At 35.3% G+C, this 17,569-nt stretch overlaps 1 protein-coding gene across 1 annotated transcript in view; it reads left to right on the forward strand.

Moving 5' to 3' along the window:
* Nucleotides 1-17,569, forward strand: part of Otogl (otogelin like) — a 175,203-nt gene that overhangs the window by 119,460 nt on the left and 38,174 nt on the right. Inside the window, exons 33-37 of the mRNA XM_010643722.3 lie at nt 1,224-1,391; nt 8,633-8,911; nt 11,330-11,447; nt 15,668-15,747; nt 16,022-16,063. Coding sequence (XP_010642024.1) covers nt 1,224-1,391; nt 8,633-8,911; nt 11,330-11,447; nt 15,668-15,747; nt 16,022-16,063 — 687 coding nt within the window. The remainder of the gene's footprint in view (nt 1-1,223; nt 1,392-8,632; nt 8,912-11,329; nt 11,448-15,667; nt 15,748-16,021; nt 16,064-17,569) is intronic.

The following is a 17,569-nucleotide window of genomic DNA, read 5'->3' on the forward strand; positions in this document are numbered from 1 at the left end:
ATTGTGGTCCTCAGCCTTTTCCTACCTGGAAGGCTTTTTATCCCTCTGATGCAGTTTTCCTCTCTTTTTCTCAGGCTGGTCTTCAGTCCTTAAAGGAGAAAATTATTGTTCTCATATTGGTTGACTCTTTTCCCCTCTCTCTTCAGGGTGGACTTTGGAAGAGAAAATCGTGCTTGTGATTAAAAATAAGAGAACTGAGAAAGTAAAAACAGACTGAGTATAAGATTAATCTTTTATGATATAACCTACTACCCATATATTAACATTTAACATAACCTACAGTCCAAAAATATACATCTATTTACACAAAGTATACAGCTGATAATTATATAGCTTAATACTTGATGATTCAGAAGAAACTTCAAAGTTTTATAATTCTGTTATGTTAAGAACACTAAATAGCACAGAAATTGAAGGCAAAATGATCTGATTATCATAAAATGTAATGTATAAAATCATTTTAATACTAATGAAATACTTTTCCATTTATATACATTTTTTAAGATGAAGTTTGCAGAAATTTACTCTGAATTTCACATATGATTCTAGACTAACCTATTTTCACTACAGTAAATATTTTCCACTTTATGAGAAGACACTTCAGTGCCTGAGAAAAGAGAGTGTAAGTGAAAAGGCCTTTATTTCTTGATTGAGCTTCACCTTATTTTCTATTTTTTATAGACACACTTCACTGGTGAAATTTAATATTTCTCTGAATAGTAAAATATTATATCTGCCAAATTTTTTACACAATGCATCTAAGAAGGCATGGTTTTTAGAGGATTATCATTATACCTGGCCATAGATAAAACTAAGCCTCTTATTTTTATTAAGGATAGATTAGAATCTTGGAAAGTTAGGGCTGCAGGGTTACCTTGATAAACTTCTTATAGCTGAAAAAAACTTCATGTCTAGAGAGCTTGAATTCATCTATCCAGCCTTGATTTACAGACACATAGGTATAATCTATATATAGATGTACATGCACACAAGTATTTTATACTCATTTTATGTATGTGTTGCATATTCCAAATCACACATTCTAAATATGCATATTTTAAATTATATTGTTTTTGAAAATTGTTATTTTATTATTGATATATTTTAACTGTACAATATTTTTGGAATATTTGTTGCTATTAAAATTTATTTCATTGAAATGATGGATTGAAATTTAAAAGTTCTATGATAATTCATAATTCTCTTATTTTTTACTCGACTAGGACTTGGAGAAGGACCATATATGCTGGCAAGTTATGGGCAGAATGGCCTTGTTCTGGGAGCTAATTTGACCAGTGGAACCATTTTCTCTTTACCAAGAAGTGGTATGCATGGAAATTTAGTTTTTAATTTTATGATCACTCCAGGCCTTCTCAAAGAAAAGACATCATGTAAGTATGATTGAAGAATTTAGCTTTCAATTGCAGTTTTTCATTATTCATTCAACAAATATTAATCGCCTATTATTGACTATGCTTACCATGCTTATGACATTTTTCACAGTTCCAAAGGATATATTTCATTCAACAAATATTAATCGCCTATTATTGACTATGCTTACCATGCTTATGACATTTTTCACAGTTCCTTAAAGGATATAAGATTCTCTCTCTCTCTCTCTCTCTCTCTCTCTCTCTCTCTCTTTCTTTCTTTCTTAGTAGGCAGAGGAACCACTGAACTAAATTCCCAGGCCCTGGTTGATTATAGCAGTCATTCTTTCTGGGGTGAGGTGAAATCTCAGTGTTGTTTTCATCCACATCTCTTGAATACCAGTGATGTTGAACATTTTTTCATGTATTTCTTTGCTGCTTTTACTTCTTTGTCTGAGAAATGTCTGTCCATTTCAGATGCCCATTTTTGAATTGGGTCTTTGTATTTGGGAGGCCTGATTTTTTTGGGTTCTTTATATATTGTAGATAGTAGTCCTTTGTCTCAGGAGCAGCTGATAAATTTTTTTTCTCACATTGTAGATTGTTTCTTAGCTCTGTTGGTTGTTTCTTTTGTATTCTAGAAGCTTTTTAATAATATGAGATCCCAGTTGTTGATTCTTTGTACTAATTCCTGTGCTACTGAGGATTTGTTCATAAAGTCTTTTCCTATGCCAATGCCTTCGAGAGTTCTGCCTAATTTATCTTCCAGCAAGTTTAGTGTTTCTGTTTTAATATTAGGACCTTTAATCCACTTGGATTTTAGTTTAGTGCATGGTGAAAGATAAGGGTCTAGTTTTAATCTTTATCAGGTTGAAGTCCATTTTTTACAACCCAATTTATTAAAGAGGCTTTCTTTCCTCTACTGAGGATATTTGGCTCCTTTGTCAAAGATGAGATAGCTGAGTACATTTGGAGTTGTTTCTGTGTTTTCAAATCTATTCCACTGATCCTCAGGTCTTTTTCTTTGCCAGTATTATACTGTTTTTGTCACAGTGGCTTTGTAGTATAGCTTCAAGTTGGGGATTGTGATACCCCCTGCCATGTCTCTGTTGCCTAGAATTGCTTTTGCTATTCTAGCTCTCTTCTGGTTCTAAATGAATTTTTATATTATTTTTCTAGTTCTTTGCATTGGTATTGCATTGAATCTGTATAGCAGTTTCGGTAGTATGGCCATTTTCACTATGTCGAGGCCATTTTCACTATGTCGATTCTTCCTACACAGGAGCAGCGGATATTTTTCCATTTTCTTATATCATCTTTGATCTCCTTTAGTTTTTCAGAGTGCAGTAGTTTTCAGTTTAGAGGATTTTTGCTTCTTTCATTAGATTGATTCCTAGATACTTCATTTTTTTGGATGCTATTGTGAAAGGAATTGTTTCCCTAATTTCTCTCTCAATGACTCTGTTATTTGTGTACAAGAAGGCTATTTTGACTTTTGAGTGTTGACCTTGTATCCAGTTACTCTGATTAAAGTGTCAATTAAGTCTAGGAATCATTTGGCAGAGTTTTTTGGGTCTTCTGTGTAGAGTATCATATCATCAGCAAATAATGACAGTTTAACTTCTTCCTTTCATATCTTTAATGTTTTCATTTTCTCATGTCTAATTGCTGTGGCAAATGATTCCAGAACTACTTTGAACAGGAGTGGTGGTAGTGGACATTGTCTTGTTCTAATTATAACGTGAAGGTTTTCAGTTTTTGGCCATTTAATATGATGTTGGCTGTTGGTTTTTCATAGATAGCCTTTATCAAGTTGAGATAAAGACCATCTATTCCAATTTTCTGCAGGGTTTTTATAATGAACGGGTGTCGAATTTTGTCAAATGCTTTTTCTGCATCTATCAAGAGGATCATATGGGTTTTACCCTTTTGGTTTTTCTATTAAATGGAATACCATTTAATTTTGTTGAATGCTTTTTCTTCATCTATTGAGATGATCATATGGTTTTTGTCCTTGACTCTGTTAATATAGTATGTTATATTTATTTTTATTATATATGTTGAACCATCCTTGCATCCCTGGGATAAATCTGACTTGGTCAGGGTGTATGATCTTCTTGATGACCCTCTGTATTCAGTTTGCCAATATCTTATTGAGGATTTTTGCATCTACGTTTATTAGTGAGATTGGCCTGTAGTTCTCTTTCTTGGTTGGGTCTTTCCTTGGTTTTGGAATCAAAGCAACACTTGCTTCCAGGAATGAAATTGGAAGTATCTCTTCCCTTTCAATTTCATTGAAAAGTTTAAAGAGTAGTGGCTGTAGTTCTTCTTTAAATGTCTCATAGAATACAGCAGTGAAGCCATCAGGACCTGGGCTTTTCTTTGTTGGTAAACTTTTAGTTATGTTTCCAATTTCACTAATTGTAATTTGGTTTTTATAATTTTTTATCTTCATTTTGATTTGGTAATTCACAAGTATCAAAAAATCTGTCCATTTCATATGTGTTTTCCATTTTATTAGAAAACAGGTTCTTGAAGTAGCTACTGATGATCCTCTGGTTTTCAGCTGGATCTGTTGTGACTTCAACTTTTTTGTTCCTTATTACATGGATCTGAGCCTTTTCTTTCCTTTTTTTGACAAGGTTGGCTAAATGTTCATCAATTTTATTTATTCTTTCAAAAAACCAACTCTTTGATTCATTGATTTTTTTCTGGATCATTCTCTTAGTTTCCATTGTATTGATTTCTGTTCTGCTATTTATAATTTCTTCCCTTTTATAAGGTCTGGGTTTTTCTGGCTTTTCTTTTTCTAGGAGTCTAAGATTCATCATTAGGTTGTTTATTTGAGCTTGCTCTGTTTTCCTAGTGTGGGCATTCACTGCTATAAATTTCCCTTGTAGAACTGCTTTCATTGTGTCCCATAGATTCCTGTATGTTGTATTGGCATTATCATTTCTTTGTAAAAACTGACTAATTTTTTCTTTAATTTCCTCTGTGACCCATTGATTGCTCAGGAGAGTGTTGTTCAATTTTCATGTGTTTGTGAAGTTCTTATAGTTTCTTATGTTATCGATCTCCAGTTTAATGGCACTGTGGTCTGATAATATATATGGGATAACTTTGATTCCTTTGCATTTATTTAAACCTCTTTATGAATAGTATGTGATCTATATTGGAGAATGACTCTTGTGAAGCTGAAAAGAAAGTATATTCTGATTTTGTGGTGTGGAACACTTCTTTAGATGTCTGTTAAGTCCATTTGTTCAAAAGCTTGGCTGAGTTCTAGTATTTCATTATTGGTTTTTGTCTAAATGATCTGTCTATTTGTGATAGTGGACTAATGAGGTCCCCCACTATAATTGATTTAGTGCCTATTTGGTTTTTAATGTCCCTTAATATTTGTTTTATATAGTTGGGGTATTAGTATTTGGTGCATATATATTTATGATTGTCATCTCTTCCTCTTGAATTTTTCCCTTTACAAGGATGTAGTCACCTTTTTTGTCTCTCTTAATCTGTTTTGGTTTGAAATTTGCTTTGTCTGCAAATAAGATAGCTGCCCCTGCTTTTTTCTGGGCTCCTGCCATGTGGAGAACTGTTTTCCATCCTTTTACTTTCAGTCTATGAGTTTCTTTATGAAGTAGGTGTGTTTCTTGTATACAACATATTGTTGGATTTTGCTTCTTAACCCATTCTGCCAGTCTGTTTCTTTTGATTGGGGAATTGAGGCCATTGACATTGATGGTTATAACTGATAGGTATTGACTTATCATTGTCATGTTATTGTCCTTTATTGGCTCTTTAAAAATTTCCCCCCTCTCCTTTTAGTTTCTTGCCTTACCTAATTGATTTGCTCTTGTGGGCCTCATGGTATTGTGACCTTCATTTTCTTTTTAAAAGGATATTGTTTAGAATTGTTTGGAGTGGTGGTTTGGTATTCATGAAGTTTCTCAGGTGATTTTTATCATGGGGGTATCTTATTTTCCCATCCATTTTAAAAGAGAGCTTTGCAGAATACATAAGTCTAGGTTGGAGGTTGTTTTCTTTTAGGACTTGAAGTACCTCACTCCAGGCTCTCTTTGACCTGAGGGTTTGGATTGAAAAGTCTACTGTGATTGTGATGGGCTTTCCTTTGCATGTGATTTATTTCTTTTCTCTAACTGCTTATAGTATTTTGTTCTTCTGTTAGGTTTCTTGGGTCTTGACTATTATATGTCTAGGTGTAGATTTTTTGTGATCATGGCTAGTTGGAGTCCTATATGCCTCCCTTATCTGTATGTCAGATTCTTCCCCTCTGTTTGGGAAGTTTTCTGTCATTAATTCTGTGAACAGTTTTTTGGAGTCATTTGTGTTTTCTTTTGCTACTTCATGGATTCCTATCAGTCTTATGTTATTCTTCTTTGCATCATCTAGGAGTTGTTGGATCGATTTCTCTTGATCCCTTACTATTTTTATGTGATCTCTCTTTTCATGGTTACTGACTGCAATCCTATTTTCTATATCTGAAATTCTATGTTCCATTCATTCCTCTTGATGTAAATGCTTTCAATAGAGTTTTTAATCTCCTGGATATCTGTTTGAATCTATTTCATGGATTCCATTTCTTTCCTACATTGGGCATTCGTGGCTTCTATCATGGTCCTGAACTCATCCAAGTTTTTGTCAGTTTCTGTTCTAGTGTCTCTAATCATGTCTTTCATTGTGCTCACCATCTCTGTAGTTATCTCGGAAATTATTTCTGTTTTGAGTTTTTCTAGAGCTTTATTCATCTGTTTTGTTACATCTTGTGCTACGAGTTCAGGGTGTCCTCGTGGTTTATTGTCAGACTTTTCCACCTTGTTCCCCCTAGCACTTGCCATTGGTGAACGGAAAGTTTGTCTTTGTGCCTTGTTTAAGTGTTTTCTTATTTTTATTTTTGTTGTTGGGCTGTCCTTGGTTAAATTCCTGGGTTAGTACTTTGATCTTCCTGATAAAGCTGCTCTTTAGGTTTTGAGTCTCTAATGACTCATAGACTGTCTCATTCTCATAATATCAGAAAGGACAACTCATTAAATCAATCACAACCCTTTAGCCCAGTCGATACAATCAGCAACACAATAGCATCAAGCACAGCTTAGAAATTGACCATTTGTGGTAGTTATTAATCTATCACCTTTAAACCATGTAAATTAAATAAAAATTGAGGACCAGCCCAAAATATATTTATAGTGAATAAACTCTTCAATATAGCAACTTTACCCTTCAGCATGGGAACTTAGAAGGAGTTAGAAGGAGAGGAAAAGATAGGTAGAAAAATAGGAAACAGTTTCAAATGAATCCAGAGGACATAGGATGATCACACAAACTCTAGGAAACTGTTGATGACAAGAGGTAAAGACAGAATTCAAGAACAAAGCCAAGAATAGAACAATTTAGCAGTAATAGAAAGCTATAAATTATACTCACTTACCTTTGAAACTAATGACACTCAAATGAAGGAAAAAGAAGAACAGAAAAAGAAAGAAGAAATCTGAATTAGGGCAGGAAAATGAACAAAAAGGGAGATGAAGAATAATGTGGGGAGCAAGAGACTGAGTGGGAAAAAGAAGAAAAAAGAAAGAATTTTCAGAATGAGAAAAAATAAAAATTTAAAACTAAAAATTAAAAATTAAAAATATGAGGAAAAGAAAGAAAAAAATTTGAAGAGCCTGTTTCAGGATATATCTTTGCTGTCACAATAGACAATGTGGGCAGCAATGTGTAGAACTAAGTCAATTAGTCTCAGCTAACCAATGGCAGACCCCTGAGATTCAGGTGGAATTCTGACTGCAAGGGCCAAGTTGAGCTTCTTGACCTCCTGCCAGGTTGAACTTTCCAAGGTTCTACTACTACAGGTTCCTGTTGCCCTTACCCAGAAGTTAGTCGAAGTTCTGATGTAAGGTGGTGATCCTTTATTGCAGTTGTTCACTTCTGTTCTATCTTCTGGAGCTCAGTAAAATGGCCTTCATGACCAACTGTGCCTCTGCAGTGTGGATCCAGGTACCAGCACAACCAGGGGGCCTGAGAGCACAGGGGTTGGAGGTGGGGTGTGGGGAGTGAATGCTGCAGAGGCGCCTGTGCCACTGGGCGTTCTTCACTGGTCTGCTCTGATGAAGGCCCAGGGAACTGGAGGGTGGGGCCCAGGGCACTGCAAGCTCCCCATGCAGCTGGGGAGCACTGGTGTCAGGAAAAATTTCTTAATGAATGAAACTGACTTAACTTTCATTTATTCTTAGAAACCTTCTGATTCTCCAGTTAGAATAAATTACTTCTTTCCTATAGAAAAGAATTCCCTCAGTTCTAAAAGTATCTATCATAGTCTGAAATTTTAATTTATGTTGGTTAGATACTTTTTATATAAAAATGTCTTTAATTCTTCTTTGCATCTTCTAGTGCTTAGCAGAGGGAATTACAAGTTTTAGACACAATAAATGCCTTTGGAGTCATATTGAATTTGATCCAGTTCTCCATATTAGTATTTACAATGACTAATGTTTGTAACAGAAAAATCTAAATAATTTTTGTTTCAGAAAACCAACCTTATATTTTAGTTAAAAAGATTTTATATACAGTAATCCACTTTAGAAATGCAAGGTAAAATTTAAAAGCACACAAAGAACAGATTGATATGCTCCATTTCTTTGCAAAGCCTAATTGCTCACTAATCATTTGATCATCTTTGGGAAATAGATAATATTGAGTAAATAATATTTTCAATTGGTGCAGCAACATTTCTTGCAAGAACATCCACCTATTAAGAGCCTGGTGATATTGAAGTAGTGTTAGTTCCATGCCTAAATGGATCCATTTCCCTATTTTCTCTATTCTTTCCTGTCATCCAGTTAAGCTGTTTGTAGAGTTTGTGCATTTGAAAAATGTTAAAGCTTACAAATAAAGATGTTAAATTAATCATTCAATTCCTTGTATGAACCTGTACATCATGAACTCCTCAGTGATATTTAATTTTTCCTCTAAAGGATATATGAAATTATTTAAAACATAGAACTAACCAAAGCCTAATGGTCGTGGAGATATTGTTATCCATTGCCTTTAAAGTCCTATGTTTCATTTCAGAAATCTTATAATTCATTTTTGAAATCACTGAGATCCATTTTAATGATGCATGGCAATTGTGAAGCACTATGTTTTCAACTTTATAAATGCATTTTATAATGCCAGTGTTGATGATCTACCTTTTCCTGAGATTCCAAAGACTTGTCAAAACTCTGCTTTATGTTTCCTAGCACTGGCACTCATTTCTCTGGAATCTGCTGTAAGGCCAAACTACTTTCTCTATGTCCACGACAATGACACTCTTAGCCTGAAATTGTGGCAGGCAAATTTGTCCTTTCGTCGGAGAGCTACATTTTCCCACCATCAGAGCCTCTGGATTCCTGGTTGCAGTGCATTTGAATTATACAGCAAGAAAGGCTTTTTCCTCATATTCACAGATTCTAATGTCAAAGCATCAAAATATGATGATTCTGAGGAATTCAAACAGTCAAGTAGTTTCAACATAGAAGGTATGTTTCCTGAGATCTCCAAAAGGAGAATAAATAGGTAAAATATTATGAAAATGTTTTTTAATTTTTAGTGTTAAAATATCTTTTGCTGTATTTGAGCAGGTAGAGCTTTGTGACCTTTAATAAGTTTCTTCACCTTTATCCCTTTGTTCACTCACTCATCTGTAAAATAGAAATAATACCTATTTCACTCTGCCTATGATATTAAGTCAATTTCAATTGATTAGAAGAATCCTAAATAACTTTGTTTATAATTCTTATCTCAATTACTATCACCGGTACGTCTGGACTTTGGAATCAGAACCAAGCTATGACTTCAAGTGTTTGTATCTAATTTTTCTTTTACAGAAGGCAATTTATCAATAATCTGATTTTTAGTAATAAAGATAATATATTTGTCTCTGTTTTTTAATTCAGGGTTCTCTGGTTTCACTGATGTCTGGAAAATTTCCCTAGTCTAGCAGAAGCCTGATCTTATTTCTAGAGAGACTTTGATTTTTATAGTTATTGCATTTCCTGAGATTAACGAAACTAACTTCACTTTTTAATCCAATGTTTAAAAATCATCCTCTTCTTCCAAAATCTGAGAGCTTCATTTGTGCTGTCAGTCACCCAAATTGCTTTATCTTAACTAACACTCCTAAAGCAGTTTAAGAAATTTAATCACTGGCCTTTTCTGTTGTGCATACATGCTTGTAAACTTTTCTAATTGTTGCCTTTAAAAAAAATTGAGCTGAGCTTCAAAAGTTTACCTATTGAATAGAATTCCTGTTTTCATACTTTCTACCAAGTCATGCAAGTTTTACAAAAACTTTGCCAACATAATTCCACGAGGATTCTTGCTCGAAAAAAAGAAGGGAGTCCTAATGCTTCTAAAACTGTCATGTGTAGGTATAATCTGGTGAGACATAACAAGCCAGTCAGGCAGAGCAACTTTGCAAGAATCAACAGAAGTCTGGATCTTTGGTGAGCCAATGCCCCAAGGCCTGGGAAATCTGCCCAGGGCAGATGGAGTCTTGTCTGTCCATGTCCCATATGGCACTTTAGTGGAGAGCATTCCATTATAGATTTTCTATTCCAGATACCACTGGAATTGCTGAGCACAAATTGTCGAAGACATCCTCTTTTGGTAAAAAGGAAGGCAGATCCTGAGCTTTTCCAGAATGTTCCTTTTTATTTCAAGATAATACATTCTCTGGATATTCTACAGTTATTATAAGAAGTGAAAGTGCAGAGGGGTTGTGGGGATCTGGGTCTGCCAATGTCATCTGGAGGCCTGTCTTCCTGTGTAGTGTGCTTGGGAAAAGGAGTCACTGACATGCCTATACAAAATGTGTGATAGTTTTCTGGAATTTACCTAAAGTTGAACTTTAAAAGCCTCAATTTCTTTTCTACTCTAGAAGTCTATGCTATTAGAACAAACCCAGCAGCTCTGCTTGGGGTTCAAACTGCACTGGTGGCACCATAGAATCTCGGACACTGATTTTTGCTTCTCAACAGGAAATTCTATGGCTCTGTTCTACTTTTGAAACTAATTCTCTTTCAAGATCCATTAACCTAATAATTCAAGAAAAGCAGTTTTTCCAATCTTTAGATGAATTAATGATTTCCAAAAAAGTCTTATTTTCTTTACCATACTTTGGAAATGAAATCTGGATCCAGAGTCTAAGAAACACACTTGTGTCCTGAAATTTTTCTCTTACAGAGTTCTCTTGATCAGATAATTTTGAGCTAATATTGAAGGACTTCTCTATGATATGGGAAGGTCAGAGTTTGAGCAGTTAGCAAGAGAAAAGTCTTCAATTAAGAAAGATTTTATAGCTGCAAGCAGGCATTATTCAAATCCATTCATTTGTTATTTTGTATTCAAACAATACTTATACTTTTAAAAATCCTTTGAGAAAGAACAACCATAGAACATTCTCTCTAGATTTCAAGTTTTGAAACATGTTTGGTCTTGCCATTTTCATAGTTGTTTGAAGTTGATAAATTGCTTGCTTGCTTTAATTCTCAATTCCTTTATTTTTAGATTGGAAATAATACCTACTCAATAGAATTATAGGAAGGATAACATAGAATAGACAAAAGATTATCTTGCAAACAATACAGTTCCAAACGTGTTTGATACTATTATAATATGCTTATTAAACATAAAGAAAGAAGATTTAAACTTTTCCTTATCCTCTTATAATCTCTTGCTTGTTAAAATCTTTGGAAGATACATTTACATTTATATATTTAACCCTATCAAAGAATGTTTTATTCACCAAGGAATTACAATATTTTTATTCCATAGCTTTGTCTTTTCCGTAGCACCATGGTCAAAGAGAGGCTAATGCTAAATATTTATATCATAAATTATTGGATATCAAGTCATACCTTAAAGATGTACAAAATCTAAACTTTTCTCCTTCCTAGAAATCCAGGCAGCAGTTCCTTACAGGAGAATGTGTGAATGGAGATATGATTCTTGTGCCACTCCCTGTTTTAAAACATGTAGTGACCCTGAAGCACTAGCATGTAAATTTCTTCCACCGTAAGTAATGCTTGCCAATAGATGAGCAAATTCCAGTCTTAACAGATTATGTTCTCAGTGAATTTTGTGTTAAATTTAAGGCAGCCATTCTCCAGAAAAATTTGTGTTCAGTATGTAGTCCTATAATTCATGATTTTATTTCATTTTAATCAGAACATAGTTGTTAAGGATCTCTAATGTGTGAGGAATTCTGCCAGGGATACATTTTGGGGTTTGTACTGGTCAACTTCCCCATTGCTGGGATGCAACAACCAACATCTACAATGTAAAGGAAGAGATGTAGTTTGTGGTTTCAGAAGTTTCAGTCCATGGTAAGCTAACTCCAAGGCAGGAACATTGTGGCAGAGCAAAGCTGCTTAGCTACTTCATGGTATCTGGGAAGCAGAGGAGGGACAAACACCAAAGAAAAAGGGGCCTCAAGGTCATGCTTCCCTGATCCAGACACATCCCAAAGTGTGCTTTACTAATCCCTTAGGCAGCTCCCAAGCCAATCAAGCTGATAAGCTTAATTATCACAGGGTTAAAGCAGAAAAATAAGCCAAAATATATGAAGCGACATATTGTTAAATGGCAATGTGTGAGATGGAGAAAACTAAAGTAAAAGAGATAGGGAAAATAAATTGTGTGTGTGTGTGTCTGCTAGTTAAGGCTGATGGTTAGGGAGAAACATACCAGCAAGGTGATGCCTAGTAAGAGACCTAAAAAAATGAGGCAACTAATTACGTGAATATTTGGGGATATCTTTTGACCTGAGAACAGTGTGAATGTCCTGGGGAGGGAATATGTTTGGTGTATTTAAGGGTTAATAAGTAGATCATTTGTTGGGGCAAAATGAATGGAGAGAATTGGGAGATGAGATGGGAGAATCATAGTGATGGGTACATTAGACAAGGTCTTGTAGCCTTTTGTAAGGACTTTGTCTTTTGCTTTGAGTAAGACAGGAAGCCCAGATATACTTTGGACAAAGTGACAAGACGTATAATAGAGTTTACTTTGGATGCTGTATTGGAAATGGACCATAGGGGAGAGATAAGACGAGGACAGGATGGTCAACTGAAGGCAATAGAAGAAGGGGTTTACAAGCTTGACAGCCTTGAAGGTTGTGAAAAATGATCAGATCCTTGATGTGTGCTGATGGATGTAGTGAGTGATGAGAGAATGAAGAGTTAAGGACTTAAGTTTGTCTTCAGTAATGATTGCGTACAGTTGCCACTTTTCTAATCAAAACTTGTCAAATATCAGCAATTTTGAATAATTTAATTTAACGGAAGACTGTGCTGGCATTTACAGTGAGAAGGGCAATGTTGAAAGGAACATCTTGGAGGAAAGGTGAGAAATTTGGTTTTGACAGTATTAAGCTTAGGACTGAAATTGTTCATTGGATTTAGTTACCTGGAGAGCAGAGAGAGGGAAAATGAAAATAGCTTTTTTCCTAGTTTTTATAAAGGCATTAGTTTGCTATAGAGGAGAATAGGAAAACAGATCAAAAGTAAGAGGAAATACTTTTAAAGCAGTCATTTACATTACAGACCTAAGTCTGTTTACTCCGCGGCAAACATTGCCATTACAAAATGTTCTGGGCATCTGAATAGGACCCTGCCAGTCCCTGGGAACTCACATTCTTTAGAAAGGAGACAAACACAAGTAGAAAATGACAATACAAAGGAATGATAATTAGAGAAGTAACCATAATGAGCACACTAGCTGCAGTAGGACACAAACTGTGCTGAGTGCTGTCGAATGAAAAATCTCATTATTCTCATTTTCTAGAAGAATATCAACCAAGGGAAGCACAGAGAAGTTACACCACTGCCCAGAGTTTCTCAGCAGGGTAGTCGAGATTTGAACCACTGTGCCTTGTTGCTTAAGTGCTGTAGGAACAGAAGGGAGGAAATATCCCTATTTATTTTCTTAAAAATAAAAAAGTATTTTTAAGAAGAAGTGTTCCTCGTTTACTTAAACTGCTTCCATTCACAGCTCTATCTCCTGCCTCTTCTGGTAGCCATCAAGAGGAGGCCATGCCACAGTGGCCCCATAGCGAGGAGAATTGCTGGGAAGGGCGCAGGGAGATGGGGTACAGCATGGGATGCACCCAGCCATCAGTGTGGAGGGAACAGAGCTTTACTCTGAGGTGGCATTTGGCTAGCTTGTTATTTTCTGTGGCACAACTAGTCTTCGACGTGACTAAACCCCACTCTGTGATGGTTCCAATGTTTTGGCTGTAGCTGTTTCTTGCATGGTATGGTTAGGATGCCCAGAAGATGAGCATGTAAGCTGTTCTTTTTACCCTCAGTCCTATCTCCTGTCTCCTTTCCATGAGGAGATACCTCATGATTGCAGCAACTGCACTGTACTTAGGGGACTCAGGCGCTGAGCTGGGGCTTTCGCATACCCCATGCCTCTCTTCTGTGTCTCCAACAGATTCACCATCTTTGCTATACACAATTTCAGTTCTCACTCAAAGCAAGTGCTGCAAATAAAAACATGTAGTGAATATGAGGGCTTGTTTTATGCCAAGGATCATACCATAAAGCGCATATGTAAATACAGTTACTCCTATTACACACCTATTAGAAGAACAATTCTGTATGAGGCACTATATTTGTCTGTTAGAAGTGGAGTAGATTACTGTCTGTATAACAAAATAAAGATGAAGCTGTTAAATGTGACTAGCCTTTTAAAAAAATGAATTGAGTTTTTGGAAAATATTTTAAGATGGCTGTGGTTTGGTTTACACAATTAAAAAATAACTGAGTTGCACAAAAATGGATGGTGACTTCATTTAATGATACCTGACTAGCTGTGGTCTTTTCAGCAACTTTAATTTTTAGTAACTTTAATTTTTATTTTTTTCTGCTTGATAAAGTTTAGAGAAGAATAAGATTATATATCTGTTACAATTATTCAAAAGTTCATTTTGTTAAGTAAAAAATTCAACATATAGGTTAAATGTTTATGTTTTAAAAATTGTGAAGGAGTTATCAAAGAGATAATCTTAATGAGATTATCATTTAGTGAGAGAGCAGAGCTTTTCTTGGTTAATGTTGCCTGGATTTACTTCCATGAACAGTGCCCTCTGCTGGGAAGGCAGACTCTTAGCGTCAAGTTAGCTTGTTTGCATACTGAATAGAAAGAGGCTTTGAGCATTTTCATGTAAAGTTTTTATTAACAGATAAAGCAATTGGAAATATTTTTAAAATATTAAAATATATTAGAACCTACTAATGTATTAAATATTCAAATAAGAAAGTGAAAGCCTTTTTATAGCTGTATTTCCATTAATTCTCTCTGAGTCTAATAATTAGATTTGGTTGTACATGAAAGATTATAGTTACTTCTTTGAAACGGGATTGGATTCTAAGCTTCATTTGGACAGGATGAAAATGTAATTTCAGTTTTAATTTGATTTCATTCCTTAAGAAGAACAGTATTCCTAATGATCTCTCCTGTTTTTTGCCCACTATTCCCAAGCCCTTGCCTTTTGAAATTTGAGACCCTCACTTAATTTCTGTTGTACAGATAAGGAGGGGGATCCTTATCCAGGCCTGACATCCTGGAACTTGAAACCATACTGAGCTTCATCCTACTCCTGTACGCACAAGTGTTCCCAGGCTACTGCCAGAAATTGGAGTACACCCTAATACTCTTGAAGATTGAAGCCTTTGCCCCTTTTCCTCTCTGTTCTCAAAGAGGGGCAGCCATGTCCAGCTTCCATCCTTTCCACCTAGACATCTCCACTCTTTTCACTGCGTTTAGAATTTAATAAAGGGCAGGGAAAGCCACTGAAGGTGCTGTTTTCGTCTTACATCTTCAAGGCAAGGATCGTCACGATCATGTCAACCCACTTGGATATGGGGAAATATAGAAGCAAAAAGCAACAAGGCAACTAATATAGACGAAAATCTCAGGAAAATTTTCTCTTCATTTGCACAAATTTATAGGTTATATATTTCATATTCCCCAAACATAAGTGTGTGTTTTGCTTTTTCTGTGTTCAAATGCTGCTTTAATCTTAGTGGTAGCTTTTAATCATACATTGGCTGTGATTTCCTAAGTTGAACTCTGATGGGGTGTTATGGTAGCAAATGCAGTGCTTACCCAGGTGATAGAAGAATTTTAGGAAGAATATATCGTAGCTGTACATATTCAGTGAACATTTCTTTATTTTTGTTTCTTTGTATTTCACACTTCTAAAATTTGATTTCTTTTTCTACATAAAGGGTTGAAGGATGCTTGCCCTACTGCCCTAAAAATATGATCCTTGATGAAGTCACCTTCAAATGTGTTTATCCAGGAGATTGTAAGTGTGAATATTGGTTAATTTACTCTGAAAAGTGAAAAACATGGATTATTGTTGTGAAACAAGTAATTGTAAACAAAAATTTTAGACAGACAATAAACTCTCAGAATTTTCTTCAGTATTTCTTAAGTAGGTTTTGTTGTTACCCCTCTTTTCTAAATCATGTAAATCTTACCTCTCACATCTCTTCTATCTTTTCTTTTCTAAAACCTGTTCCCAGTGGTAAAAGCCATATATGAAGTAAATTATAGAAATGCATCTTTATTTTTTGTAGGCATACCTGTGAGTCCTACAGAGCCAGCAATAATGCCACCAGGTAAGCTGTACCCATGTTTTTAGGTGTTGTTACAATTTCAGACAGTAAAATCACATTTTACTGTAAAATTTGCCCTGTAATTTACATCGTGGCACACTGATCACAGTGTCTGCTACTAGACTATTGAATGGTTAAAAAATCAAAGGGCCAGGGATTTATCTCAGTGGTTTCACCGCCTACCTTTCAAGCACAAGGTCCCAAGTCTGATAATAAATAATGTGAAATAGGAAGAAAAGACGCAAAGGGGAAAGGGAAGTAGGAGGAGTAGGGGAAGAGAAAGAGGAGAATGGAATTAATATGAGAAAACAAAATGGAAACGAAGGAGTGGAGGGGTTGATGGGAGGGCAGGGGAATGGGGAAAAATAAGGACCAAGATGGATTATGTAAAGGTGCAAATTTCCAATGGTGAATGTCATTACATTGTACACCTTAAGTGAACCAATAAAATTAATTGATTAAAAAGAAAAAGAAAATCCATCAGGCACTTATTTTGTTTCATGAAAGAGCTATTGATGGGCTTAGGATGCCACATTTTCCCACATCTCTCTCTGTTTGTTCATATGGATGTATAGGCTTTCTTTACATCTTTGCCCAGAATTAGGTCAGTACAGAAAAGCATCTTTTGTGCTTCTATATAACAGCAATGAACAATTTGAAAACGAAATAGAAAAAACAATTCCATTTACAGTAGCATCTAGGAAGAATGAACTAGTGATATATTTAGCAAAATACATATAAACTGAAAAACAGACTTAATGTTACAATGAAAGCTACAGGGCCTGGGAGTTAGCTTAGTGGTTCCGGTGCCTGTTTTGTAGAAAGCTACAAAACATTGAAGGAATGAAATGGAGCAAAATGAAGAGGTTGACGTCTTGTGTTTATGGACCGGAAGAGTTAATACTATTAAGGCAATAATACTCTCAAATTAGATTTATAGAGGCAAGTAATCCCCATCAAAATCTCTGGTAGTTCTTTTCAGAAGTTGAAAAATTATTCCTAAAGCAATATGAAGGCACAAGGAAACTAGGATATTCAAAATAATCTTGAAAAAGAAGCAGAAAAATAGGAGACTCACTCTTCAGAACTTACTGCAAAGCTATAGTTACCAAGACACATCGACTATTACACTTATACATTTGGACAATGTTTTAATCCCTTCAAGATTCTTTGGACACCACCCAATGCCCTCCTCAGGTCCTTAGAATTGTCCACAGCTTTGGACTAGAAATTTATATTATCTTCCTTTGCCCACAAGTTTATGATAAAAGAAATAGAGATATTTAGGTCTGTATTAAATATCAGAGTCTCTAGATGATGCGTGTAGTATACCACGAACTTTGCTCCTAGGACTAAGGAATGGGGATTTTTGTTGTACTTTACTCATTCTGCAAGCAAGAACTCTAAAATAAGAATGAAAGTGAGGGTTATAGGTGAAATGAAAGTTATCTCTTTGTGGTAGACTGAAAAGGCCCCTTCCAAAATTTTCATGTCTTAGTTTCTAGAATG

This window comes from Fukomys damarensis, unplaced genomic scaffold (genome assembly GCF_012274545.1).
Source record: "Fukomys damarensis isolate Sample0158 unplaced genomic scaffold, DMR_v1.0_HiC HiC_scaffold_15, whole genome shotgun sequence".
NCBI classification, from domain to species: domain Eukaryota; kingdom Metazoa; phylum Chordata; class Mammalia; order Rodentia; family Bathyergidae; genus Fukomys; species Fukomys damarensis.